Source organism: Pygocentrus nattereri, chromosome 2, assembly GCF_015220715.1.
Source record: "Pygocentrus nattereri isolate fPygNat1 chromosome 2, fPygNat1.pri, whole genome shotgun sequence".
Classification (NCBI taxonomy): domain Eukaryota; kingdom Metazoa; phylum Chordata; class Actinopteri; order Characiformes; family Serrasalmidae; genus Pygocentrus; species Pygocentrus nattereri.
In genome coordinates this window covers 8058690-8078819 of record NC_051212.1, presented here as the reverse complement: position 1 = coordinate 8078819, position 20130 = coordinate 8058690, and the positions used below count along the sequence as shown (strand labels likewise).

The 20130-nt window shown below is 43.8% G+C and overlaps 1 protein-coding gene across 1 annotated transcript; it reads left to right on the top strand.

The window, feature by feature from the left end:
• Positions 1-277: 277 nt before the first annotated feature.
• nom1 (nucleolar protein with MIF4G domain 1) lies at positions 278-19308 on the top strand. Its single transcript, XM_017721762.2, has 12 exons — positions 278-1518; positions 3038-3150; positions 4682-4819; positions 6634-6691; positions 6913-7239; positions 8815-8925; positions 10620-10790; positions 11515-11636; positions 13764-13896; positions 15877-16008; positions 16358-16467; positions 18089-19308. The coding sequence occupies exons 1-12, from the start codon at positions 445-447 to the stop codon at positions 18264-18266; spliced, it is 2667 nt and encodes an 888-aa protein (XP_017577251.1). The 5' UTR covers positions 278-444; the 3' UTR covers positions 18267-19308.
• The last annotated feature ends 822 nt before the right edge of the window (positions 19309-20130 follow it).

The following is a 20130-nucleotide window of genomic DNA, read 5'->3' as shown; positions in this document are numbered from 1 at the left end:
GTGGTGGTGTGTTAGTGTGTTGCGCTGGTCTGAGTGGATCAGACACGGCAGTGCTGCTGGAGTTTTTAAACACTGTGTCCACTCACTGTCCACTCTATTAGACACTCCTACCTTGTCGGTCCACCTTGTAGATGTAAAGTCAGAGACGACAGCTCATCTGCTGCTGGACAGTCTGTGTTGGTCATCCTCTAGTCCTTCATCAGGGGTCACAGGACGCTGTGGATACACACACATTATATTATATATATATTAATATATATCATATGTCACAGCTCCTGGGCAGCAGGGGGCGCTGTGGGAGCTCCCAGCGGTCAGTGAGCGCAGAAGAAGGGTCTGCGGAGGCAGATGGCGACCCCCATGGTCCACGTGATGGTTGTGTTTGGCTCCAGAGTTGAAGATGTTTTTCTCAGTTTAGGCGCTTTTCCTTAAAACCGAGGAGCAGACATGAAGCCTAAAGGGCGCCTCAGAGGGAAACAGCGGCAAGACAAACTGCACAAGTTCATGATCTCAGTCAACGACTATGTGAAGAGCCAGGCAGGACACGAGGACACGGAGCGCTACGAGCGGATGGGAGGATTCGTGAAGAAGAAAAGTCGCAAAGAGCTGCGCAGAGAGAAGAGGAAGGCGAAGAAAGCCAAGCTGAGGAACCGGGGAAACGCAGGGGACGCGGGGAGGTCTGAGGAGCCCGAGCTCTCCAAGGAGAAGACGGGGAGGTCTGAGGAGCCCGAGCTCTCCAAGAAGAAGACGGGGAGGTCTGAGGAGCCCGAGCTCTCCAAGAAGAAGACGGGGAGGTCTGAGGAGCCTGATCTATCCAAGAAGAAGACGGGGAGGGGTGAGGAGCCTGATCTTTCCAAGAAGAAGAGGAGTGCTCTGAAAGAAAGAGGAGGTGAACAAAGCAGATCCGAGAGAGCTGCTGAGGAAAAGCCTAAGAGGAAGGTTCATTTTGATGATGCGGTGCAGCAGCAGAGCAAGAAGGCCAAGCTGGACATGGCCAGGAGGAGAGCACTGCAGGAGGCCAACGAGACTGAAGACAGAGAGATCAAGAAGCTGGAGAAACGGCTCGGGCTCAACAGGAGGAAGAAAAAGCGGAGTCTTCCTCAGTCCTTCATAAACGACGGGCTGGATTACATCCTGGGGATCCTGGAGCCTGGAGTGTCTGAGGCGCTGCTGGAGGATGAAGAGGAGAAGAAGAACGAGCTGGAGAGGCTGGAGGAGCTTAGTGACAGTGAGGAGGGGGAGGAGGATGGCTCAGATGAAGAGCATACTGGTGCTGAAGGAGATGTGGATGCTGAGGAAGCAGAAGAAGGAAGCGACGATGGGGATGATGATGATGATGATGATGGTGGTGGTGGTGGTGAGATTGAGGATGAAGAGCAAGAGGAAGATGATGATGGTGATCAGGAGGAGGAGGAGGAGGGAGACGATGAAGAAAAGGAAGATGTTCTGGAAGAGGAGGGTGTCAGTAGTGATGGAGAGGAAGGGACGTCTGAAGATAAGCCAACTGACAGCAGAGAGCCGGCAAGTGTTTTTAAATTTAAAAGGGAATTGAATCTGATGTAAACAGAGTCATTCAGAGGGGTTGGGTGTGAATTGGTTGATTGTAGAGACTCTCGGTGTCTTTCCAATGCTGGTGATGGGAACCAGGAGTCGCCATGACTACACCACCAATATAGACATTTTATTTACCATCCAAAACCACCAGTGAACCTCCACCTTCTTCTGAGTGTTGTATGGGTTGTAGGTGATGGTGAAATAGTGGGAAATCTGCAGAATAAGTGTTTAAAATGTAACTTTTCTTTGGGAACTATTTTGCCTCACAACTCCCTGCATGTACCCCTCCACCATTATAGATGAAAGGATTTTAAAAATACCTTTTAGCCCAAAACCTTCACAGAACTTTCATAAAAAAAAAGCCTTGGCCATTACGCAGCCTAAACATAACCATTTAATGTACTGACTCTCTGTGTGGGGCTTTTAGAGGTGGACGTCTGGTTCCTATCACCACCACTGTGAACGATTCTACAGAGTTATTACAGAATATTTAGGGCCTCTTTCGAGTGAATCTCCCTGTAGCATTGACCCTATAGTATTTACAGTTTTTGTGTAGAACAGTGTCTCCAAATGTTGCTGGCGTTTATTGACACTCCTACTGAAATTCAGAACTTTTACAGTGGTCGCTGAATGAGTGAGAAACTCAATGGCAAGTCTTACTGCGTAAATATTAAGTCTGATCTTTCGCAGTGGCAGTATCGTAGCCTATGAGCTTAATCCGAGACACTTGTAGTCGACATTGGCAGTTTTGGGGCAGTCGTGGACTGGAAGTTCACGGAAGGTCACTGGTTCAATCCCCTGAGCTGACAGTAGGTGACTAAAGTGCCCCTGAGCAAGACACCTAACCTCCAACTGCTCCCAGGGCGCTGTGGATAGGGCTGCTCACCATTCCGGGATTGATAAAGGACAACTTGCGTAATCTGTGTCCGTGAGCCAATAATCAGGCCTGTTCCAAAACCTGGGCTGTTAACCAAATAACTGTCCCAGCAACTCATTACAGTCTACAAACTCCAAGAGTGCTTGGTTTCACACAGTGACTAAGGTATTGAAACCCAGTCCCGTGTCTCACCATACAGTTTCAAAAACATGTGCACAAAACATTAAAATCTGGAAAACTTAAGTCCCCTAAAACATCTATGTGCACCGTTAGCTTGTTTTAAGTAATAGTAATGATGCGCTTGTGTCCCAGTTTATGTGCAGCCCTGTTACTGTAACATTCTCAGAAGAGAAAAGCCAGTAATTCCGAGGAAATCAAAATTTCGAACAGGAAAGTGGAGGAGGAGGTAATTCCACTCGGGGTAAACGGATAACAGGGTTGCACACAAGTCCCAAGAAAAGCTATTTCTAGTAAAAGGACTCACAAGTTCTACAAAGCACACGAGGAAAATGGTGCATTTTCTCTTAGTTTGCTTTAGTCCAATATGTACTGTTCATGTTGTTGGTGTTAACTGTGAGACCAATTGTTTCCGGTGTTTCCTTCCTTTAGGATATGGCCACAGTTGGTAAATACGTCCCGCCTCACCTACGTGAAGCAGCAGACAGCAAACGTAAAGCTGAGCTGGAGAGGCTGAAGCGGAACCTGAAAGGTCTAGTAAACCGGTACGTCTTAATAAACCTGTGGAAACATCAACGGTTGCGTTTTCCAGAAGCTTCATATCTTATTCAGAACGTGATGCCCACTGAATCTCACTATAAGCGTTGTGACGTGTTGTGAGATTGTGATTTACGTTTATCAGGCAGCTGATGTTTTGCTTAATAAAGGGTTTCTCCACCACCGGGCCCTGAATCTACACCCAGGACTCTGTAGTGGACCGGTCACAACACCCAGTGGAAACTAATATTCAGTCTAGTTCTAAATCAGATTATTAAGTGTTTTCAGAAGGTAAATGACATGAATAGAGAAGGTCTTGTAGCGACAGCAAGGCTCATCATAGCATCATCGGTTTGAGATGGTGTGGCTGCTGCTGTTGATAGAAACCAGAAGTGTATTTTTTTTCAGTTTACAGTGAACAAAAATGATTTTTGTGTGTTCAATGTTATTAAAAATCTTTGATATCTTGGTTGAATTTAAATGGGAACTGCAATGTTTAACCCAGGGGTCGACAACCCAAACATAAAGAAGAGCCATTTTGTCCTTTCAACAAAAATCTAACCACCTTGGAAGCCACAACATTTTATATCCATTTTATTGAAGTAACGTATTACCGCCTTGGCTGAAAATATGTCTTATGTGCTAATGTCCTAGTATAGATTAAAAAATATAAACGAAAACGCAGGCTTACTTTACTTTAAGCTTTAGCTCAGCTGTAGCCTTTCACTTTTCTCACATCTCCAGCAGGAAACTTTTACAAAAGTAGAACAGTTTCTTGTAAGATGTCTCTCAACGTTCGACTTTTACGAGGCTGAAGTCGCGGCTTTTTGTTCAAATTTGGTACCTGAGGTGTCATGATGTAACTGCTGCACCGTTTAAGGTGGAACGGGAGAATTCGAACAAGGCACTGACTTCAGTTTTGTGACTTTTTAGTGTTTGACCGTTTCTCTCTAATCTGCAGATGAAGCGTATCAGGAAACCAACTGGAGTGATTATAAGAGCAGATAAGTCAGTTAGTCTCCAAATTATCGATGTCCGTCTTAAATCTCTCTCTTTGCCTTGTCTTCAGCTGCTAGCTAGGTGAGATGGTTGTCTGCGTTGGTATGGTGACCAGCGGTGTGCACGCCAGCCTTCAGGTTTAAAGGGTGAATTGGCAGTTCTACATTAACTCCAGCTTTTAAGACCACGTTGTTAAAACTGTGTGGAACGATCAGCAGAGCTTTATTTTACTGTAAAGGAGGATTATTCTATTTTTACCGACAGATCTATTTCAGCTGCGGAGCCACAACAGAGCGATAAACGAGCCCCATGCAGAGCTTTAGTGTCCGACCTTAAGACATAAAAAAGCAAGAAAACTTTAACCTTGAGTTGGGAAATATTGAGGACCTCTAGTATAAAGTGTTAAAGTAGCCAGCTGTGGGGTCAGTACCTTTTGCTGAGTGGCCTATATGAACGTTTTATCTAGCGTAGATCTTTCATAGCTTCTACTGTCATGAGCCTGGTGATCACATGTCTCTGAGTGTGGTTTGTGATTGGCAGGCTGAGTGAGCCCAACATGGGGTCCATCTGTGGGCAAATAGAAGAGATGTACATGAGCTGCAGCAGGAAGGACATGAACGACACGCTGACTGAACTTCTGCTGGCCGCCTGCGTCACACCTGCTCTGATGCCTGACCGGTAAGGCACTGATTTGCACAATTTACCTTGAATGTGGTCGATCTGACGTGTTGGGCATCTGGATTCTGCTTCTTTAGTTTTGGGTTTGAGCCCTCAGAGGTTAACGTAGCTAAGAAGTGATGGAAGCTTCTTGGCCTCCAGTTAGCATCATGCTGACTAGGGCTGAAAGGTAAGGCAGAATGAGTGGTCACCGTATCTGGTCCTTGACCTTCCTGCAGAGTTTAGTTCCTGCGTCCAATAAGCTGCCCCTCTTGCTTAACTCTAATGTATCTGATCCAGCCACTCAGGGAGTTCGGAAGCAGTTGATTCGCAGGTGGTCGTAACTGGGCTCCGCGGAAGCTGCTCGCTTATTTCCGGTAGCACGGTCTGTTTCACACATGACTGAGAAATCCGAAAGAAATCAGACTTTATATCACTGAGAAATGTGATAACTGACCTCAAATCCAGCCTCTTTATCCGATTTCTTCATCAGATCGATAATGATCGAATAATCAGATGACTGCAGAAATCTGATTATGATCAGGTTATGGAGTGCATGTAAATGCACTGGTGCCTTTCGCTTTAAGTGGGGAAATTGAATCTCATAACAGAGGTGAACTGATTATAAATGATTCAGACCAATCAGAAGCTGCACAACCACAAACAACTGCTCAGTGTTCAAACCCCAAGTCAGTAAAAGTGGTCTGGTCTTCTTGGTTAAGATAACAGACCTGGACCTTAATTTACTTGCAATTGAGTGTTTGTCCCAAACTGTTCAGCCCTAGTACCAACTGAACCTCTAAATGATCAAAAACTTACTTGTCAAGTTAAGTGACAAATACGCCTCTGGAAGAACGGTGAAAAATTCCTATAATCACACTGGGATTGACTGGGGTTCAATTCCCTGCCTAGACAAGCACCCTACACTATATCAATAAGAGTCCTTGGGCAAGACTCCTAACACTACCTTTGCCTACCTCTGTAAAATGATCAAATTGTAAGTCGCCCTGGATAAGAGCGTCAGCAAAATGCCGTAAATGTAAAGTGTAAAGTTTGGTGGAGGGGGGATTATGGTGTGGGGTTGTTTTTCAGGAGTTGGGCTCGGCCCCTTAGTTCCAGTGAAAGGAACTCTTAATGCTTCAGCACCAAGAGATTTTGGACAATTTCACGCTCCCAACTTTGCGGGAACATTTTGGGGACGGCCCCTTCCTGCTCCAACATGACTGCACACCAGTGCACAAAGCAGGTCCATAAAGACGTGAATGAGCGAGTTTGGTGTAGAAGAACTTGACTGGTCTGCACAGAGTCCTGACCTCAACCCGATAGAACACCTTTGGGATGAATTAGAGCGGAGACTGTGAGCCAGGCCTTCTCGTCCAACATCAGTGTCTGACCTCACAAATGTGCTTCTGAAAGAACGGCCAAAAATTCCCATAAACACACTCCTAAACCTTGTGGAAAGCCTTCCCAGAAGAGTTGAAGCTGTTATAGCTGCAAAGGGTGGGCCGACATAATATTAAACCCTATGGGTTAAGAATGGGATGTGGCTCAAGTTCATGTGCGTGTGAAGCCAGACGAGCGAATACTTGTGGAAACATACTGTATGTTGAACTCGCAGCCGTTTTGAAGGCTTAATTGAATTTTTAATGCACAATAATTTACAGACGTTACTTCTGTTGTAATTCTAGAAAGATTCCTACTATCTAGTTACTGTGTTATTACACAACAGCTGCCAGGTAGTGGCGCTGTTTTTATTCTGTGTTGGTGCTTTACTGTCCTGTATTTTAATAAACGGAGGATTTGTGAATATTGATAATGCTCCTTTTCCTCGTCAGGCTGCTGATGGAGCACATCCTGTTACTGAGCGTCCTGCATCACACAGTTGGTCTGGAGGTACTTCATCCACATCACCTTCCACCCCACTACAGTCACGCACATCTGCACTGAGGACGTGGCTGAAGCAGCTGAACCGACTCCTGAAGGCTGTAGCTGGCTTTGTAGTTGCGCTGCCAGTCTGATTACAGTAATGCTGTTACTCTCTCTCACTCTCTCTCACTCTCTCTCTCTCTCTCTCTCTCTCTCTCTCTCTCTCTCTCTCTCTCTCTCTCTCTCAGGTTGGAGCTCATTTCCTGGAGACGGTTGTGCGGCGTTTTGATGACTCGTATCTCCGGAGCTCTGATGCGGGTAAAGAGAGTGAGAACCTGGCTCTGATGGTTGCTCATCTCTACAACTTCCACGTGGTTCACGCGCTCCTGCTGTTCGACCTGCTGAAGCGGCTGGTCTCCTCTTTCACGGCGCGCGACGTGGAGCTGGTGCTGCTTCTGCTGAAGAACGTGGGCTTCTCTCTGAGGAAGGACGACCCTCTGGCCCTGAAGGACCTGATCACCGAGGCCCAGCGCAAGGCCAGCACTGAGGGGCAGCGCCTCAGTGACCAGACCAGGGTACGGACGAGTGGAGCGTCCTGCTGTTATCTGAACTCTCGGTTTCTCTCAAGGTTTCTTCCTCTTGACTCAGCTTGCTCACTCGCAGGGGCAGTTGTGAGATGCGCAATACAAACAGGTTAAATTCACTCACAGCTGGAGGGTTTGGTTAGATTTAGAGCAGTTAGACTGGATCCAAGCGTTTGGATAGAGTTGATGGACTATGGCAAAATAAAGAGTTTGTTTTTCTAGTTTTAGTGTAATCCAGCAGAGAAAGACAACAGCACTGTCCAAATAAAAACCTGAAATGGTTTTGTGGAGTATCAGGTCACCTCTGGATGGTGTGGCTGTGTCCTCGTAGAAGTGGTTTGTGTGGGTAACGTCCTCAGATGTGAAGGCGATAGACGGTGCAGTCTCTCAGGTGCCGTCACACCTGTGTTTGGTGAATTTTGAGTGGTGCTTTTGGATGAAACGCCCATCAGACTCTCAGTAACATATGAGGGTTAGGATTAGGTTCTGGGTTGAGGTTAGATTTTGGGTTAGGATTAGGGCCAGCGTGAGGATTAGGTTCTGGGTTGAGGTTAGATTTAGGGTTAGGATTAGGGCCAGCGTGAGGATTAGGTTCTGGGTTGAGGTTAGATTTAGGGTTAGGATTAGGGCCAGGGTGAGGATTAAGTTTAGGGTTGAGGTTATGCTTAAGGTTAGGATTAGTGCCAGGATGAGGGTTAGGATTAGGTTTTGGGTTGAGGTTAGGATGTGGATTAGGTTTTGGGTTGAGGTTAGGATGTGGATTAGGTTTTGGGTTGAGGTTAGGATGTGAATTAGGTTTTGGGTTGAGGTTAGGATGTGGATTAGGTTTTGGGTTGAGGTTAGGATGTGAATTAGGTTTTGGGTTGAGGTTAGGATGTGGATTAGGTTTTGGGTTGAGGTTAGGATGTGAATTAGGTTTTGGGTTGAGGTTAGGGCCAGGCTGAGGATGAGGATTAGGTTTTGGGTTGAGGTTGGGGTTAGGATGTGGATTCGGGCCAGGGTGAATGTTAGCATTGGGTTTTGGGTTGAGGTTAAGGTTAGGGTTGGGATTAGGGCCTGGGTGAGGATGAGGATTAGGTTTTGGGTTGAGGTTAAGGTTAGAATTAGAACCAGGATGAGGGTTTGTATTAGGTTTTGGGTTAAGGGTTAGGATCAGGATTAGGGCCAGGATAAGGAAGAGGATTAGGTTTTGGGTTAGGATCAAGATTAAGGCCAGTTAGTTTTAGGATTAGATTTTAGGTTGAGGTTAAGCTTAGGGTTAGAATTAGAACCAGGGTGAGGGTTAGGATTAGATTTTAGGGTGAGTTTAAGGTTATGGTTTGGATTGTGTGAAGATGAGGGTTAGGATTAGGTTTTGGGTTGAGGTTAAGTTTAGGGTTAGGGTTAGGTGTTGGGTAAGGTTGGTAATGGAAGTAACATTAACAACACATCTAATTAATGTAAGTAATGTATCAACAGAACATCTACTGATATTTTATTGATGTGTTACTGATAATCTGCTAAGAGTTTGTTGATCATCTACAAACGACCACTCAAAATAAAGTGTTACCATGTTTTCTTTCTCAGGTGCGGTTCATGTTGGAGACCATGATGGCACTGAAGAACAACGACATGCGGAAGATTCCTGGTTACGACCCTGAACCTGTGGAGAGACTCAGGAAGCTGCAGCGAACTCTGGTAAGACCCTCTGACCACTAGGGGGCATGGCACACTGGTTCTCTGGTAATCTTTTTCTCTCTGTAAACCAGGGGTAGACCCATGTTGCCTACGCTGTGGAGATGGATATGGATATTATAACCTTAAGTATGGTCAGATACCGACTAAGATTTAAAATGAGCTGTTTTTTATTTGACACACTTAAGGCCAGGACTACACAACATGATTTTTTGCCTGATTTTAACCCTGATTTGTCCCTTGTGACAGTCACACAACACAACACAGTAATGATACAGACATGCATATATATATATTACACACACACAGCTAGAAATATACAAACTACGCTATAAGAACTATCCTGAGATAAAAAAGCTGTGCAATAATGACTGTACAAGGAGACACAGGTAATAGCAGAATATGTGCTCATATTGGTACTGAAATAGAGTGTCTAGGAGTGGAATGGTTCGTTGTAGAAAAATCCATTTTGGTTATGGTCCAAAATGACCATTGATAGTAAATAGAGATGAACCTTCTTGAAGTTCTTGAAGATGAACCTGAAGTTTTCTTTGGGGAACTATTTTGCTTTACAACACATTGCATTTACCTCTCCACCATAAACGCATTGAGAAGACAGGTTCGGTTTAGGCCACCACTTTATCTCAGACATCAGGCAGTGAATTCATAACCATTTCATGTAATAACATTCTGAGGTAACTTTAAGAGGTGGACGTCTGGGGCCGCATTACAGAAAATTCCTATCTTTTTGTCTTAACTTAAGATCTGATGGGTCAAGATAAGATTTTTCACAAATTTGTATTACACAAGTAAATTATTATTATAGTAAATTAAGAATCTTATTTTATCTTACAGCTTCTTTTCTTATCTCAACTTAGGAAATCTTAACTAATCTTAAGTTGTGTCTGTTACCTAGCAACCGGCCGTACGTGCAGAGCTGAAACGTAAACATGTAATCGAGTTAGTTAGCCAGACAGCTAATGTTAGCTTCAGTTATTGGTGTAAATTAAGTAAAATAAAACTAAAGTGCTATAAACTTCAAGTTAAGAATATTGTGTTGGCACGTCGTGCTGTTTAACAGAGTCACCGTCTCCACAGTTTCAGTCTCCATTTCCCAAATGCTTTAGCCGAGTGCGCAAATGTTACTCCTCCTAATAAACAGACACATGTTCAGCTCTGTCTTCTCATATTCAGCACCATCACTGTAATATTTCATCATCAACATTAACGCCCGAATGTAATAACAGGGACAGTGGCGATCGTGTCTGCAGCGTCTGGGGCTTTTAAACACTGTTAGAAAAAAACCCTCACATGTCAAAGCACTGTTTTCAGCGTGGAAAAATTATAGGTTATAGTGAGAAACGGATGATTAAAACAGAAGGTAAGATGCTCTGGAGTTTATCTTAAAGCTCAGAAAATATTTAGCAACTTGAGATGTTTCTGTAACACCGTTTTCTGGAAATGAAATATGATTATAGACTTGAGAACTGTTGTTCTGTAATGTCTTCTGTCCGAACCACAGTCTTAACTGAAGTTGCCTTGACAACAAAGCAGATCTCAGACTCAGACTGGGTGTAATTTAACACCAAACCGCCCCGAATGACTTTTTTTAAACATCTCATTATGCAGAATTGTTTCAAAATCAGTGGAATTCCCATTTGACAGTAACAGCGTGTTGTGCTTGCTGTGTTCTGAAGGTCCACCACAGAGCGAGTGGGACTGATTTGAAGCTCAGAGTGTCTCTGGAGAATCTCCTGGAAGCCGAACGGGTCGGCCGCTGGTGGATCGTGGGCTCATCCTGGAGTGGGGCGCCTATGATCGGTGACCAAGACAGCAAGACGACCCCGCAGCCCGCCAAAGGGGAACGGGTGAGGGAGGTCTTGATGACAGAATGAATATATTGTTTTAAAAAAAATTAGAAGATGGTGTGGAGATTAGAACACGTACACTGTTGAAGGATTAAAGTGTCCCTCCAAATTAATAATAGTATTAATAAGAATGAGTTTAAATTCAATAAGTTTTATTTATTTGTCCAAGCATGAAGTGGAGCTCAGATTTCAAACATCATGCAGCTCTAACTCAGAAACACATTGACCCATTGTTACAAAACGAGTAGGCTTGTAGTTGATGGCAGTCGTAAGCGATCTTCAGAGATTGGTGCAGCTGCATCTCTAGGTGGTGCTGTAACAAGCAAAAAAGTGTTACACAAGCAAAGGTTGTCCGATTGACATGAAAATCGGCTTGTTGCTACAATGTGCTGTCCTGGATCAGGATCGAGGAGACTGAGGTTATATTCGAAAAAACGTGACTGCCATCGGCCGATCAGATTACCAACGTTGGGCGAGCTTGGACCCCTTAAATTGCTGCTTGCGGCTTTTGTGTTTTTCAATGCATTTCATTGCTCTATTCACATGTGTTTCAGATTTAAATTTCAGCTTTGTAGAAATACAGTTTACCAATGAAACACTGACTGTCCCAAAACAATCACTGTTGGAATAAATTAGCATAAATGATTATTTTGAATGTTCTCTAGTTCTACTAAATTCTCCAATGTTATAACACGGTAATCTGTCTGAATTTAAACTCCCTCAGTTCAGTTCCAAGGTGCTGGAACTGGCTCGTAAGCAGCGGATGAACACTGACATCAGGAGGAACATCTTCTGTGTGATCATGACCAGCGAGGACTATCTGGACGCCTTCGAGAAGCTTCTGAGGTTTGTGGGTTTGCTCTGCCTGCTGTTTAGGTTTGGCTGGGAGTTTGCAGTGACGGGGAAATTTCAACTAGATTAGTATTTTTTGTTGTATTTCAGTCATTTTCTGTCTCAGGCACTCAGTGCAGAAGTACGCAGACTGTCTGATGTGAACTGCACGCTAAAATCACCACGGCTCCCAGAATCTCACCTCTCACTGAACATGGAAACTGGCTCTGGTTCTCTCTGCTTCCAAGTGCTATATTTGTCCAGGCATGTCAAACTGGGGACCTTCCCAACCAAAATACTGTGGAGATTAGCATTCACCCTCATCTAGTGCTCTGAATTCAGTGCATGACGGACTTGCTGAATAGCTGATGAGCTGAGTCAGGTGTGTTTGATGAGGTAGCGTGTTAAAGTCTGCAGTGTGAAAAATTCACTGTTTTTCAAGCTGAATTCCAGTAGCAGACAGTTGCATCTCTATAGGTAACCCATCTCTATAGGTAAGCCGTCATGCTGTCATACCGTTATTCTAAAATATGTTTGAAACTGTAGGTAGTCAGTTGCCAGTACTGCAGTTTGTCCAACACTGGTCATTTTTATTTGTGGGCACGTCGCACTAAATGGTCTGTGATTAGATGTTGTGCCGTGTGTTTTCTATTGTGGTTCAGCTGACCGGTAAATTCAAGCCGTGATGTGCTGCGTGGTTCATGGCTTTACAGCAAAAAACCAAAGCCCTGTAAGCTTTTATAGTATCCCAGCCGTCTGCCACCATGAGAGGAAAGAGGCCGAAGAGCGAATAAACAGGAAAAAGCTTTCAAGCATCGAATCCCAACAAAGTATGCTAATTAGACAATCAAACGAAGGGTGAGCTCTGTGGTTTTGATCATTTTTGATTATTGAGAATGGTTCATGGTTGATAATTGACATCGGTGACTGCTCGGTGGGCGGCGCTGTCACCTCACAGCAAGAAGGGCCTGGGTTCGATTCCCCGGCCGGGCGACCAGGGTCCTTTCTGTCTTTCTGTGTGGAGTTTGCATGTTCTCCCCGTGGCTGTGTGGGTTTCCTCCGGGTTCTCCGCTTTCCCCCCACAGTCCAAAGACTTGCAGTCAGGCCAATTGGACGTGCTGAATTGCCCCTGGGTGTGAGTGACTGTCTGTCTGTCTGTCTGTCTGTCTGCCCTGCAATGGACTGGCAACCTGTCCGAGGTGTATTCTGCCTTCTGCCCAATGACAGCTGGCATCCCCTGCGACCCAGAAGGAGAAGTGGCTTAGAAGGGGTGTGTGTGGGTGTGTGTGTGTGTGTGTGTGTGTGTGTGTGTGATGATTGATTCATGCAATCTATTTATGTCTAACTTGGACCTCTTAAGCTTTAGTCAGACAGTGATTGTAGCTAATGGCAGAACGTTAGCAGGACTTTGGTAACTTATGTTCAGTGAAGAGCCTTTTTGAAAAGGGTTCTATGTAGCACCAAAAAGGTTCTTTTCTTCTTACAGGCTTGATGCTGAATGAGCTGCATATGGTTCTATGTAGAGCCTTTTTGAAAAGGGTTCTATGTAGGGCCAAGAAAGATTCTTCTCTTGCTACAATGTCAAGCCTGTAAGAACAGAAGAACTGTTTTTGGTGCTGTATAGACCTTCCTTCAGAGTGATGGAGAAAGAGCTGTATATGGTTCTATATAGAGCCTTTTTGAAAAGCATTCTGTATAGCACCAATAAAGGTTCTTTTGTTGTTCCACTGTCAAGCCTGTAAGAATGGGAATAAATGATTTTAGTGATTTGAAAACCTTTAAACTCATGCAGTGTGCAGGCTGAAGCAGTATTTAAGGTAACGTCTTGGTTTTGCACAGATCAACATCTCTGATCGAACTGACTTTGTCTTATCTTGATTCAGAAGGCTCAGCCAGCAGTCAATGCTCGGGGCACTTCTACTGGGTTTTGCAAATATTTTCGGTATCCTCGATGCTCAGGAAAGCATATAGTAGCGTAGTTTATCAGAGTGATGAGAAATATTGTGGATCAGGCCAGCCCTGGTCCCATGTGTCAGGTAGCTTTGTCTTTGTAAAAGCACACAGTAGGTTTATGTTCAAACATAATATTTTAGTCCTTATTTTTTCTCTTCCCTCCTCCACCTCTGCTCTTCCCTCCTCCAGGCTGGGGCTGAAAGGTCAGCAGGAGCGCGATATTGTCCACGTGTTGCTGAACTGCTGCCTGCAGGAGAAGAGCTTCAACGGCTTCTATGCAGTTTTAGCTGAGAAGTTCTGTGCACACGACCGGCGCTTCCAGGTAACGCAGGAGCACATGCTCCTACATACTTAATCGTGGTTCTTCAAGTGTTCTTGGCATGATTTAAAGCATCCTTTGCATTGTGAAAATGTTCTTCAGATTGATGGAGAATGTGCTGTATGTGGTTCTATACAGCACCAAAAACAGTTCTTCTATCCTTACAGGCTTACATTGTATCAATAGAAGAACCTTTTTAGTGCTATATAGAACTCTCTTCAAAAAGGCTCTCTATAGAACCATATACCGCTCATTCAGTGTGTGATTACAATGCTGACCACACACTAGAAGTCTTTAAAGACTTTTGAGAGGCTGAAGTCCAGCACCCGCTCACATCTAAAGACAGTGTCACGGTTTTTAGAAACTCACTGATTTTGCGAAGACCGGGAATCTTGCAGTGTCACTGTTTACAAGACTGCAACTAGATTTGTGAGGTGATTCCCCATCAGGCACCTGGGGGAAATTTCCAAGCAGATTCCTTCCACTCTGTACAGATGGGAAGCTATATTGGCTGGGTGTGTGAAGATCAGGGGCTCAGAGCAGATCACTGTAGAGCTGTATACTCTGGCAGATCATCACCCAGAATCTTAATTAACCTGTAAAATGTGCAGTTAGTTTATTATTTACCATAAAGATTTACACGTCAGCACAACATGCAGTGATTCAGCATTGCTGATCGGATATCATGAACTAAACCATACAAAACAAACAGTAACAGAAAGCAAGAAAAAAAGGAAAAACCATTGATTCCTCAGTAATGCCGTTCTGTCCTCTGCACATTCGGTTACGCTTAGTGAGCCTGAAATATTAAAGCAGTCAGTTTACGTTTTAAGTTAATATGCTTATTGTATTAAAGTGGAGCAGGTTTGCCTTTGTTTGCAGAGATTTTAGGCAGTCATGTACATTTTCTTTCTCTCCTTCTATACTGCGCCGCACGGAAACACTAACGCGCCCCTGGCACGTCGCTATTTGCACGAGCCAAGACTTCAAACTTACGATAATCTTGACCACCTCATGATGCCACGATCGAGATGACGCGAGCACGACGCATTTACGGCATTTGGCTGACGCTCTTATCCAGAGCGACTTACAATCTGATCATTTTACGCTGGTAGGCCAAGGTGGTGTTAGGAGTCTTGCCCAAGGACTCTTATTGGAATAGTGTAGGGTGGTTACCCAGGCGGGGCATTGAACCCCAGCCTACAGCGTAGAAACTACGGCGACGCGACTCTGACGAGACTTTTATTCCGACATTGGACATCCTGTTCGGTGTGAACTTTTATTTATTTATTTATTTATTTATTTATTTATTTATTTAAATCGAATAAAATTTTTTTAGTTTAGGTTTTTTTTTAGTTCTTAGTTTATATGCGCTTAATAATCCGATCACTACAGAAAATCCGATTTTGTCAGTAATCTGATCAACACAGGCTCTTGAGTCATCAGATAATGGAAAACTCTGGGTCTAAATGAATCAGACAGTAATCAGATTTCTGCTTTACAACCGGCCAATAGACTCACAGAAGAAGACGTGCCGTAAACGTAACTCAAACTTTGTGCCGCATTTTTTTTTTTTTTTTGAACATACTTCATCTGGAAGATGAAGAAAATTGAAATCCCGTATTTCATGTTTGGTTTCAGCGCCTCTCAAAGTGTTTTGCTGCGACGTCGGCCGTCTGATCTCGCGCATGCGCAGACTGAGAAATCAGAGTAAGAGTTTACAGCTCTGAGAAATCGGATTACTGAGCTAACGCTCGGCTCTCGTTACCGGATTTCTAGATTGGGCCATTTGAATAATCGGATAACTGCAGAAATCGGATTACGATCGGATTATTGAGCGCGTCTGTACGTCCTCTCACCAAAAAAGAACATGCAAGAAAAATATATTTTGAATTTCAATATGACTTATATTTACTACACTCATGCAGAATTCCTCTCATGATTGAACCCAGTCTCTTGGTCTGTATTACCCCTTCGCTCTAGATGACGTTCCAGTTCTGTCTGTGGGACAAGTTTAAAGAACTTGCCTCCCTGTCCAGCAGCTCCTTCAGTAACCTGGTTCAGATGGTGACCCACCTCTTACGCAAGAACTCCCTCTCACTCTCCATCCTGAAGGTAGGCCGTTATTACCTGGTGTGGGAGTCAGGCTTGGTGGCTGAGACTCATTCGTTTCACCACATTTAGGTAGTTTTTCCCTATTTCTGCTTAGTTGATATCATTTATTTTTCATTTAATTTCATAATGAGCCTTAATGAGGAATACCAAACTGCTCCAGGATGGAGTTCAAACAACGTTAAAGCAGCTCTTTTGTATTCCAGTCTGGTTATTTATTTAGCATCGTTCTGAAAGCAGGTCTGCTGAGTTGCAGCAATTCCTAGATGTGCCTTTAAATTCAGAAAAGTTCAGTGCATAGCGGATGAAAGTAAATGAGGAGGTTACATGACTGTGTGTCTGTGTGTCCCAGGCCATAGAGTTTGGAGAGCTGGATAAGCCGAAGGTGAAGTTTCTGAAGCAGATCCTCTCCAAACTCTTACAGCAGACCGAGCCTGAGGACCTGGTGCAGATATTTGGCAGGTGAGTTCTCCAGACTGCTGAAGCGAAAGACCCAAATATACATTTATAAACACAGTTGGGTGCGTTCAGATAAATGATGAAGGGTAAAGCTGTTGTTGGAACAAAACCATGATTGTCCATTTCTGTCATTTTCCAGTTTTTGTCATAATTTGACAATTATGACAATTTTTTACATTGTACGTAAATTTCATGATGAATGGACTAAAAGAAACGGCTCAAAATGACTTGGAAAGATGTCTGGTTCCATTGGTTCCGACAACAGGGAGATGTACGTGTGTGTGTGTGTGTGTGTGTATATAATTCCAGTGAAGTTGGGACGTTGTGTAAAACATAAATAAAAACAGAATACGATGATTAGCAACTCCTGTTCAACTTTTATGGACTGTAGATGATGTAGTAAAAGAGTGCGGGTACTAGACTGGCCTGCCTGCAGTCCAGATTCCCATTGAAAATGTGTGGCGCATTATGAAGCGCAAAATACGACAACGGAGACCCCGGACTGTCGAGCAGCTGAAGTTGTACATCAAGCAGGAATGGGAAAGAATTCCACCTACAAAGCTTCAACAGTTAGAGTCCTCAGTTCCCAAATGCTTACTGAGTGTTGTTAAAAGGAAAGGTGATGTAACACAGTGGTAAACACGCCCCTGTCCCAACTTCTTTGGACCATGTTGCAGGCATCAAATTCAAAATGAGTGAATATTTGCAAAAAACAATAAAGTTTATTGGTTTGAACATTAAATATCTCGTCTTTGTAGTGTATTGAATTGAATATAGGTTGAACAGGATTTGCTAATCATCATAGTCTGTTTTTATTTATGTTTTATACAACGTCCCAACTTCATTCAGTGTGTGTGTGTCTGTGTGTGTGTGTGTGTGTATATATATACACACTAAACACACACAGGATGCTCTGGAGTAGCTGCACATCAGCCTAAGGTCACTATGTCCAATGCCAAGTCTAGACTACAGGGCTATGAAGCCCCCCAGCGCTGAGCTGTGGAGCAGTGGAGCTCTAGTGATGGAGTGATGGATCACCAACCACTACCTTTGTGATGAGTTTGTGATCCAGAACTAATCATCCAGCATTAATTCCTGATCTCTGTAGTGCTCCTGCTGCTATACATGCAGTGTAAATCCTCCCCAGAAAAGGGGGAGTCAGACTCCTTTTTAATACTCTTGATTTTGGAAGAAACATTGGATGAACAGGTGTATAAATATATGTTGCTGCTGTGTGAAGAAAACCTCATATCTCCAAAATGATACCTTTACAGGAGAAGAAAACACCGTACTTTACTTTTAATGTAAGTCAATGGAACCAGAATTTTTCCTGGTAATTTTGGGTCATTTCTTGTGGTCCATTCATCATGAAATTAAAACACAGTGTGAGGGCCAGCAGGCATTTTCAAACGATGTCAAAAAAACGGAACATAAAATCTGTTTGAGGAGATTAAAAACTAGCTAGACTTTGCGTGCAGGAAAATAATCTGGGCTGTCTGTCGGTGGACCAGCAATGGCAAAAGAGTGTCGGCCTGATGGAGCCTCGGAACAGTTTTGTGAGGTGTTCTTGTAGAAGACGTTCTCAGCGTGTGAGTGAATCCCTCTGCTTATGTTCTATAATCAGGATTTCAGGGATTCCAAAGCTGGAAATGCTGCGGGAAGGCCTGAAGCTCTTCATCCGACACTTCATCCTTCGGAGCGCCCAGACACAAGGGCCAGCTGAGCAGACCACGCTGCTGACCGAGAGGGCGGAGATGGCCACCAAGGCCATGGAGGCCAGGGACGCCAAGCTCAAACTGTAGAGCACACGTCACACGCTGACCTGAGTGTGGCAGTGACTGCGTTTGTCTCCTGAGCTGCATTGAGTCGAGCTGGGAAAGCCTCCCAGCACGGCTGCTGTCCAGCAGATGGCGCTCTGTCTCTGAGCCAGCGAGCCTCGTGGACTTTTCAGACATCCTGAACGAGAGGACGTTTCTGAGCAGCACATGTAAAAGCTAGTGTGTCAGTTTGCTGGGACCCTTTTCTGATCAGTGGTGCCTTTTCTCCCTTTATAATCTGCCGACATTGGACAGCTTCAGATCATGGACCAGAAAAGACCTTGGATTTGGGAAAGCCAGAGTTTTCCTTCCCTGCTTATGTTGTCCTTGAGCCCTGTGACTGGCTCAGACTTGCTTAAAAAACATGGTTCTCCAGGGGTTCTTTAGTGAAGGCAGTGGTTCTGTTGAGGACCATGGGTTCTAATATAGAACCATTTCATGCTTAAATGGTTATTTGCCTGGTGAAATGGTTCTTTAGATGTATGGAAAATGAGATGTAAATGGTTCTGTATATCACCAATAAAGGTTCTGTTGCTGCAAGCTTGACCTTGTAACGATAAAAGAACCAGTTTTGGTGTATATAGAACCATTTCATGCTTAAATGGTTCTTTGCATGGTGAAATGGTTCTTCACATTGATGGAGAATCTATAGATGGATCTGTACAGCACCAGAAATGGCTCAAGCTTGATATTGTGACAAGTGAGCCTTTTTTGGTGATATGTAGAACCATTTTCAGAAAGGTTCTATATAGCACCAAATATATAGGCTCTGTATAGCACCAAAAAGGGTTTTTCTTTTGTTACAAGCTTACATTAGCAGAACCCATTTGGTGCTGTATAGAACTATTTCCAAACAGGTTCTAGAACTAAATACGACATGTTCTCCATCAGTCTGAGGAACCGTTTCACCATGCAGGCCCATATCGCCCAAAGATGTTTTATTGCTTTTGATCAAAGGTTTTGATGTAATATTAAAACAGTATTGATGTATTTTTAAACCAAGCAATAAAACAGTCTTTTCAGTTCACGGTCTTTGTGATGCAATAAAAACCAACCAACAACCACACACACACACACACACACCCACACACACACACACACACACACACACTGTTGTATGAAGTGTTTTAGCACTTCTTTTTTTTACAGGGCAGCCAATCAGAACACAGCTCATTTACATAGAAATATCAGAGCTCCATAGAAATGTCCTGAGTGGACCTCAAGAAAACCATAGGATATGGGCTCTTTAAATCTGTGAGGCTAGTATAGTGTTGACCCCAACTTTCCTATTATCTAAAAAAAAAAAAAATAGTGGGTTAAAAGAGGAAGCAAGAAAAATAGCCTTACACGCAAGACGGTGACGGCTTTCCGGCTGTGGATCTCTGCTGTTTTGACCAGTAATGTTCCCTCTTACAACCCCAACTTCTTTGGGACGTGTTGCAGGCATCAAATTCAAAATGAGTGAATATTTGCAAAAAACAAATTTTATCCGTTTGAACATTAAATATCTCGTCTTTGTCGTGTTTTCAGTTGAATACGGGTTGAAAAGGATTTGCTAATCATCCTAATCTGTTTTTGTTTTACACAACGTCCCAACTTCACTGGAATTGGGGTTGTAGATACTCAGGCTTTGGAAGAATCTTTGCTGTATTTAAAAGGGGAAAAATCCTGATGTGGGTTTCAAATGGAAAAGTTCGGTTCCTCTCCACTGGAGGAAGTTTGTAGGTTCATTAGAACCTTCAAATCATTTTCAATAAACCGTCGAGCGGACGTTTTCTGACATGGTGTGACCTGCAGGGCTGGCGCAGTAGGAGGGACTGCACTGCTTAGTGCTACATTGCTCAGTTTT

Bases quoted from the DNA above. Each gene is read 5' to 3' on its own strand.
- nom1 (XM_017721762.2), top strand. From the start codon at position 445: ATGAAGCCTAAAGGGCGCCTCAGAGGGAAACAGCGGCAAGACAAACTG. The intron at 8,926-10,619 runs GTAAGACCCTCT...TGTGTTCTGAAG, and splicing joins GGAAGCTGCAGCGAACTCTG to GTCCACCACAGAGCGAGTGG. The intron at 16,009-16,357 runs GTAGGCCGTTAT...TGTGTGTCCCAG, and splicing joins TCTCACTCTCCATCCTGAAG to GCCATAGAGTTTGGAGAGCT.